The 8815-nt window shown below is 40.2% G+C and overlaps 1 protein-coding gene across 1 annotated transcript; it reads right to left on the reverse strand.

Moving 5' to 3' along the window:
* Positions 1 to 5055: 5055 nt before the first annotated feature.
* Positions 5056 to 7160, reverse strand: LOC146672530 (uncharacterized). The gene is made up of 4 exons (XM_085387336.1): positions 6895 to 7160; positions 6702 to 6809; positions 6451 to 6624; positions 5056 to 5843 (listed from the first exon to the last, which is right to left on the reverse strand). The coding sequence occupies exons 2-4, from the start codon at positions 6750 to 6752 to the stop codon at positions 5211 to 5213; spliced, it is 858 nt and encodes a 285-aa protein (XP_085243462.1). The 5' UTR covers positions 6753 to 6809; positions 6895 to 7160; the 3' UTR covers positions 5056 to 5210.
* Between the last annotated feature and the right edge of the window lie 1655 nt (positions 7161 to 8815).

An 8815-nucleotide genomic window follows, 5' to 3' on the forward strand; every position in this document is an offset into this window, starting at 1 on the left:
TTTTTCACATTCTGTCTCTCACAGTTGAAGTGTACCTCTGGTGCAAATTACTGACCTCTGTCATCATTTTAAGTGGGGGAACTTGCACAATCGGTGGCTGACTAAATACTTTTTTGCCCCACTGTGTGTATGTATGTATATATATATATATATATTTTTTTTTTTTTACATACATAGTTTTTTGTTGCCTTATGGTTCCAAGCGCTGTCACCAATCTTTGCATTTTGTTATTATCTCATGACACTTGTTTAATCAGCTACCATCTCTCCTGTGGACTTTTTAATGTCTACAGTCTCAGACCAACACAGCCCTGCCCTTCCCATATTAGATTCTTGATGAATGTGTGTTGTTGTTATTCAGCCTGGTTCAATGTGCCCCTTTTTAACTTTGAGCACCCGCCCCTTTAAACCTCTCTGCACAGCCCTGCACTGAACTCACTATCTTCTCCCTCTAACAGCCTCCACATGTTCTCACTGTAATTTCCCCTCATGAATGAATTTATGCTGCACTAATGTGAATGTTTGCAGGGAAATCAAACGCATTTCACACGCAGTACTCGAGCTGACTTACCTTTGTTTGAATGACGACTTGTACGCGCTGACTCCACAGATAAGGTACGAAAATATATCAGGCTACGTCTTCAGGGTTTCTACTCCACGGCCGTATTTCATACGGCTCCACATTTCCACTGCACGCTATTTTCTGCAAGTACCGCCGCTTCGCCTCTGGACGCAATCGGTCTCTATACAGTCCGTTCTCTTTTGAGCTGCTTTTAAGCATCTTGTAATCGTCGTTCCAACACAGTGTGTTTGTTTTGATTCGTAGACCTCGAAAATGGTGCCGCGCTCCCACAATGCATTGCGGCGTGACGTCAACTCCAAAGCCCTATAGAACATGTTCTTTTTCATTGTCAAAATTATCAGGAATAAAGAAGAAAACTGATTCAAAACCTGTGGAACCTGCCAAAAAACAAGTTTTACTGCAAAGGATTTCTAGATGTGAAGGTTTTGTGGCTTTTTTCAGTTTCTAAAACAAACTCATTTGTACAGAAGGATATGAGGATGTATATGTCCGGTGGTGGGTTTTTTTCTTCTTGATTTAATGTATTCATTTATCTCTTCACTTAATCTTTCTTTATGTTTTTTTTTTTTTTTGATTTGGCATGAGCGATTTCCGGTCCTCACTCCAAGCCAGTTGGTGGCGGTAATGCACCACATGTTCTATCACAGCTGCGTCCGAGAGGACAGGAAACGTCTGTATGCGTCTGCAAACCAGGTAACTACACTCAGCTGAGCCTCTCTGCTAGTCGTTATTAGTTGGAGGGTTTTGCGTCACTTTCTCTCGGCTTGATAAAGGGCTGTATAGAAATCTCTGGTACGTAACACGTAACGTCATTTTTAGGGAGCGTCGCAGAGAAGTGAGGCTGTTTCTTTGTTTTTGTCGAGTTTTGATTGAAGACATGTTTCCAGTCCGTTTTTTACTCGTTTGTTTTTTCATTAATAACTTTACATTATCACAGAGAACAAGAAGGCGCTTTGTTTGTCACATTCACCTTATGTCTGTGAAGGTTCTCAGTCATCCAGGTCATCGTAGTCAAAGGAGCTTGCAAAGAAAAGCGTCTGGACTTCTTTAAGTTACTTGAAGACGTTTCACCTCTCATCCGAGAAGCTTCTTCAGTTCTAAGGTCAAATGGTGGAGAGTCCCAGATATAAGCCTAGTGGGAGTTTCCCCCCACAGAGGGACAAAAGGACCCCCTGATGATCCTCTAATCGCCTGAGCCAAGGTGTGAAACTGGGTGTGGGTCCCAATCAGCCAGAGTTTCGGGTGTGTTCATTGTGAAACCTGGCCCCACCTTATCATGCGAATTCCTGAGGTCAGATGGCCCAGGATGTGAGTGGGTGTTAAGGCGTCTGGGAAGGATCTCAAAACTGGATTATAGATGGCAGAGAGTTGGTGTCGTAAACCCCGCCTCTGTTCAAAGATGGTCGCTCACAGTGGACATAGATGCTTCTTTCACTCCTCTTTCAAACCATCTGTCCTCTCTGCCCAAAATGTGAACATTAGCATCCTCGAAAGAGTGTCCTTTATCCTTAAGATGCAGATGGACTGCTGAGTCTTGTCCTGTGGAGGTGGCTCTTCTATGTTGTGCCATGCGCTTGTGAAGTGGCAGCCACTTGGCAGCCACAGTGATAAATGGCTGAGATGGCTGCAGCTGTACGTGTGAGGTACCTACATATTTCAAGATGAATTTGCAGAGATGTCATGTTTGGTGCTTACAGACATCACACTGCATTTTGTGATTTCGTAGCTATTGTGATATTTTGGAGCTTCCCATGATCACCGTGACAGTCATTCATTTTAACATAACCTTTCTATTCCTTTCAGGGATCCTCATTTTTTTGGTGAGGAAGATCAGCAGCTGTGTCGACAGGCAACAGGTAACGGCATGCTTTTCTGTTAGTACTGTAGACCTTGGTCTGGTGCTCTTTTTTAGTTTAACACAGTATTTTCATTTGCCGAAGTGTAAAAAGCTTGTTCCAGGAGAAACAAACTTTAGTGAGTTCTGCAAAATGATTCCCACCATTGCACACTCTGTCAGCCTCCAGTGTGCCCTTTTTTTGTCCTTTAACTGAAGAAAGTCGGTAGTCAGAACATATGAGATAAGTGAGATCCTCATTTTGCCTGCTTATTTCAAGATACAACATTTTCACAAACTGCTGTAGGATAACCTTGCTATTTGTCTTTTCCAACACTTCTACATTCATCCATATTTCCTTGTCTGCTTCTTTCCAGGTGAAAAGTACCTGAAATGGGTGAAAGATTTTGTTTCCAAAAACAAAAGCATGTGCGTTCACCTGAAGAAGCCAAGTGGTGCTGACCTGTGGATAGAAGAGCTTGAGAACACCAAATACAACGGGGATGATGATGAAGTTAACGCCTGGGGAAAATTCTACCTTCCCGAGATTGTAAAAATGCAGGTTATTGGTGTGGTAAAGGGCACCTCATGTCCATGTGACGAGCTTGTGCTGATGACGCGTGAGGACAAAAAGCTGTACGGCTATGACGGAGAGGAGCTGCATCTGGTGGCTTCCAGTTTCCTGGAACTATGTGACAAAACGATAGAGTATCCAGCATCCAAGCGCTACTACAATGGAGAGGCCTTCAAAGATATGGTGAGAAGTTAGACTGCTAAGAATAAGACTGGGGATGCCTAGTGTTAGAGATCAATCACCTGAGCTTTTCTTTGTATTGTTGTGTGTTCTGTTTAGACTGAGGAGGACTGGAAAAAAGTTAAGATGAGTGATGTGGGGAGGAAACTGCAGGAAGAACATAAAAAGCTGGTAAATGAAACCCAGTCAGCGTTCGTCAGCCTAATATCATAGGTGGGTATTGGAGCTGAGTATCATCACTGATTTCTAGAACCTGTTCAATTCCAATTCACAAGGTCCCAATTAGATTCCATTTAATTCTTACTCAGAGAGTCAGAAACATTATAATTCTGATCATTTATCAGTACTGACACTTGTGAAACTTCATCAGAGGTGTGAGCATCACAGCAGATGCTTTTGTGTCAAAGTAACTGAGGATAAAACACAAAACCATGAAGGAGATTTTCCTGGCCTAGCTTTTTACAGTAGATAACCTTAAAAATATTATTCTGCAGTAGAACAAAAGCAGACGAGAACCACGACTCAACAAATGTACATTGGCTGATGCTGCTGAAGTGATTCAGAGGTTTTAATAAGAGGTTTTAATAGAGACACAGCAGAGCATTTTGCAGTTTCACTTAATTTGAAAAAATAAATAAAATTTGGTATTGAACAGCAGAAATGAGGCTGTCTTGTCGGAAGTCATTAAAAAAAAATGGCTGTAAACAACGGTAGACTGCTTCATAACAAGCAAGCGAATAATGCCAAAAACAGAGATTTGAGATGGGAAACGGTGTTCTTAAAGTACACTGAGAGAGGCAGAGAGCTGTGCTGTGTTGTTTTTCTGTGTGTGTTTTAATGGTGGTGGAAGCAAACCAGCAAAAGTAAGAGGGAATTCATGACAATGTTTATGTCAAGCGAAATGTGTCTTCTTTTGCTGCTGGTTTGGTTAGAGAGAGACAAAACGTGCAGCTTCAGGATCTGAGCAGCTTTCAGCACCAACGGCATCACAGCTCAGACTTGGATTCAGGATTAAGCCCTTTATGTTTGACTGTAGTGATTGTAGCTCTGTCCTTGTTATTAATCGCTTTAGTCAAACACAGCTATTGTTTGCTGGGATGTGTATATCCTTGACAGTTTGTATCTCAGAGTTATCAAAGACACTGTGGATAATCATCAAGAGATTGTTGTCCTCTTAATAATGACCTATTTGATTGTTTGTTTTTTCTTCTTCTTACAGATTCTGGTATTTGGCCAAAAGAGAGCTTCACAATTCTTGGCTTCACCTGTGGTAGAAAAATGACTAAAGTTATGCAACACTCTCTAAAATTAAAGCTATGCAACGCTTTAACATGAATGGCGAAGGAGTGCATCTCTTTCACTGTCTCTTCCTGTCCTCTTCTCAGTCTTTGTTGTGGCACCTCTGCTATGTGTTATAGAAAGCACTTGGAATCATGTTCAATACAAAAACACCAAACTCGTGGGATTGCCCTAGCAAGCAGTTGGTAAAAACTAATTAAAACTGATATATATCAGCTTCACTTTCTAGCTGCAAAAGCACGTTTCTGCAAAAGCATGCAGTTTCCTGTCAGCACTTTTTGGCACAGAGTGTACTCAGAGTTAGGCCTTTCTTATATAAAGCAATATAATCAGCATATAAACATTTAAGATGATAAATTTAAAGCTCAACAGTAACTGCTATAAATATTATAACTACACATGTAGTGCTTTTGCTTAAGTAAATTATAGTTGGGATCATAATAAGAAAACATGTGTTTTTATTTTCTGTGTACCCTGGGTACAGACCAGTATAAATATGGGATTCTTCCCAATAAATGCTGTCTGATAATGCTTCATATTGCATTAAACACTAGATATGTAAGCAAACAAACAAAAACCCATAGAAGCCAGTTTGAATTATTAAATGTGACAATTACATGGAGATGGAAAGTAAACATGCTTATACACGTCTCTGTGATTACAGAAAATCCACACAGATGCTGTCAGAGCAGAGAATCTTTGATTTATCAGAATGATGAATGCAAATGATTTCATGAAATCTCACTCTTGTTCTGGGTTGTAAAATTCACCTGTCCAGTTAAACCGAATCCTTTGCAACACGGTTCTAAGAACCCTACCAACCTCATCCTCAGCTCTCTGCCTGTTGTCCTTTTCAGCTGAGTATTCATCCACATGCGTTTCAACTTCTCTCTCATTTTCAAGCAAATTGCTCAGGCTCTCAGCTTCAGCACAGTTACCATATGGCCACTCTCTGAGGTCTTCTGTGTTCAAGCCAAACAAATTCTTACATGATCTGCAAGGCTTCATTCTGGCACCATCACGGAGACAAAAAGCCTCACACCTGATATTTCCAGGTACTTCAATTGTTCCATCAAAGTAATCTTTCTGGACTGTGTTTGGATAATAGGTCATCACCGCACCAGATACATATTTATGCCATTTGCTAAGACAGGAGGCAGCAATCATAATTTTCCCAGCGTTAGGACCTTTGGTGGACATGGAGACTCCGCAGTACCTTTCTGATTTGTTGGTTTGGGATTTTTGAGAAATGCAGATGGTGGACGAGACGAAAGCTGTTTTTTTATTATTCTCTTCTAAGTCCAAGTCTGTGAGGAGATCTTGCAGACTCTGCTTTATTTGCTCTTCATTCTCTGAGTTATTTTGCAGGACGATCTGAAAACAGTTACAGATCTGGTCAAAGTGTTGCACCTGATTATATAGTTGTTTTTCATAGAAAGTTGATCAACATGTTTGTTTCGCTGCTTGACTTGTTTAACTATGCAGGACCATTGGATGCTTTTGGTTTAGACATTTTAAGATAGGGGGTGAAACAAGTCACAAAAATCTATTTAATTTTAAATCAATAAGCAAAAATCCATCTTTGTTCTCACTAATTTATAATTAAATTTGCTAATTGACCTTTTTTTTTCTATTTTGCTATGCCGGGCTGTCAAAACACGCTGAATTTAGAGTCTTTGAGCTGACTTAACAGATCCAGCAGCTACACAGTGACAGCATCATATACGCCTTGAAGACTGTAAGCATCTCCAATAATGAGTCTGTTAGACATTATTTAGAACTAACAAATTCTGAAGCAAGTCTCCAGCTCTCCTGCAGTCTCTGTGTTTGGTGGAGAAGTATAGCTAGAAGCATATGTTGAAGTATAAGGTACAGTATGGATTTTCTTTGGATTTCTCAGTAAAAAAGCACTTTGCATTATACTTTCCTAAAAACTGGAAGTTTGTCAGATTGACTGAAAATGTGAGAAGAGTTATCTTACCATGTCGAGCACACAGGAGAAGGGACTTCGCCTGGGAAGCTGAGTCGAATACAACTTAAAAGGCCTGGGATATCTTCTCATTAAAGAACCCAAAACAAAAGGATTAGGGAAGATTTCTTCTGGAGAAAAGGGGATGTTGTTGATTTTGCCCAGAAACAACATGCTGTGAAGGATCTGTTGAGTGAAAACATATTTGCTTATTGTTAGTAGTGATAAACAGGACTGTCTTAAAAGTGTCAAAGGTAACACACCTCATCCACCAAGTGTTGACTTCCCGGAGTCATGTAAGAGCCCCGAACCATCCTCTTGGTAATCTTGTAGGCATTAGTTTTGAACCTCCTTTGAGAAATTGTTGTCTTCTAAAATGATAATGATCGAGCAGTTAGGGATTTAAAGACACAGGAGATCTGATAACTTTGGCTACAGCAGAGTCTGCAGACATACCTATTTTGCTCTTGGTCGGCCTATTTTAAACATGAGAGAAAACATAGTTAGTGAAATGTTGATAACATACAATGACTATCATTGGTGGCTGAAAAGATGCCAGGTAACAAGTGAAAAGCTGCTACTTACCATCGCCACAGTCTAAGAATGAAACAGGAAACACTGAGCGAGTTGCCTCCATCTTAAAGCTGTTGATCATGTGATTTAAAGGAAAGCCACACCCAGCTCTTTCCTGGAATTTTACTCGACTGTAGAAAACTGCTCCATTTGCCCCGCCCACCCATGAGCTTTAATATCTACCAAAAACAACCTTTTGGTTGTCAGTAACCAGCCGATCGTTTTCGCGATTAAAAAGTGGCTTTGTGCGGCGGCGTTCCCACCGCGAGCAGAACTCCGGCTCAAAAACCGCTGTTTTTGAACACTTTTATTTACTTGAGCATTTTAATGGGCTTACTTTGAAACAAAGTGCGATTGAATGATTATTGTTATGTGTTGCCTTGAATTCGGCTATGCTGTCTGTTAGACAGCTGTTTTCCTTTATTGTTGTTTTTGTATTGTTTGTAGCGAACGCTACTGGAATGTATAGATTAAGCTACGTAGCCAAGATAATTAATAATTTAACTGTTGTACATTGGTTGATGATGATTTGCATTGTTACATAGGCTTGCAGAAAAATATATTTGTTTACCGGTAAACTGAATCGAACTTGATGTGCCACTGGACGTTTTTCTGACCTACAGGTCAGGTTTTGTTCCCTCCCTTTGAATTAATCTTCTTCATATTGAAGTGGCGAGCCGGTAGGACCATTCTTTGTTTCCCCTCTTTCCCCCACTTAGCCGTCTTTGGATTACGGACATATTTCCCCATTTGTATGAAGCTGGACTCTAAGGAGGAATACCTTAAAAGTGAACTTTAAAAAGAAGAGGACCAAAAAGGACTTTTGCACAGAAAGATCACAGCATTGATTTATTATTTAATTGTGGGCATTTATGTTGTGTGTTGTGTTAATTATTTTGTTCCATTTCCCCTTTCCTCCATTTATTCAATATATTTTTGGTACAAGATATTGCAGTCTTTGGTCTCATCATTCACACCATCTAGGCTCCATAAAGAACTATTTCTTCTGCGCATCAGTCAGTAAACTCATCCATTGAAATAAACTAGTCCTTAAATAACTTTGAGTTACACAGTGGCAAATGTAATAGAGAAAGACACAGGGCCACCTGAAATCTGTCGTCCTATCTGATTCAAAACCAACATGTAGGAGAATCTGGAATCTTTGATTTTGAGTTAAAAATAAAATATGGGTAAAATGCAGAAATGTTTTTACTAACATGTACTAACAGAGACTTGGAGGAGAGAGACCTAATGTTTAATAATCCACATTTCACTGCTTTACTCTTTGGTTCAGATGTGGATACTGTATTGTTCTTTCTTTGTGATTGTTTATGTTTAAGTTGTTTGTTGCTGGTTTTTAGTTTTTTTGTCTGTTTGGAAGCTGACACAGTCTCTATGGAGATGGGTTTTTGGGGGGTAGCAGGAGGAGAGAAGCTGCAGAGAGGCGTGTAAGACTGCAACTCTGCTTCCTGGTCCCAACTCTGGATAGTCATATTTTGGGGGGTTTAATAAACTACTACTCCCTGATGTAAAGCTGAAGTATTACACAGCTTTATGAACCTCCTGTTATCCTGGTAGACGAGTACAGCAATAAATCTTTTACTTGAACATCTTCTGGCTCCAATAAGCTTTGAAATGTGACCATGAAGTTAGAGACACACTGACTGAAACCCACAGCTGTGACTGGATCACATCCACACACAGTGTAGCTGCTGTCTCTGTGTGAGGTCTGTGTATATATGTATATACACTGAACAAAAATATAAACGCAACACCTTTGTTTTTGCTCCCATTCCCCATGGGA

This window comes from Rhamphochromis longiceps, linkage group LG3, assembly GCF_057381845.1.
Source record: "Rhamphochromis longiceps isolate RC_006_pf linkage group LG3, R_longiceps_female_GT1.1, whole genome shotgun sequence".
Lineage (NCBI taxonomy): Eukaryota > Metazoa > Chordata > Actinopteri > Cichliformes > Cichlidae > Rhamphochromis > Rhamphochromis longiceps.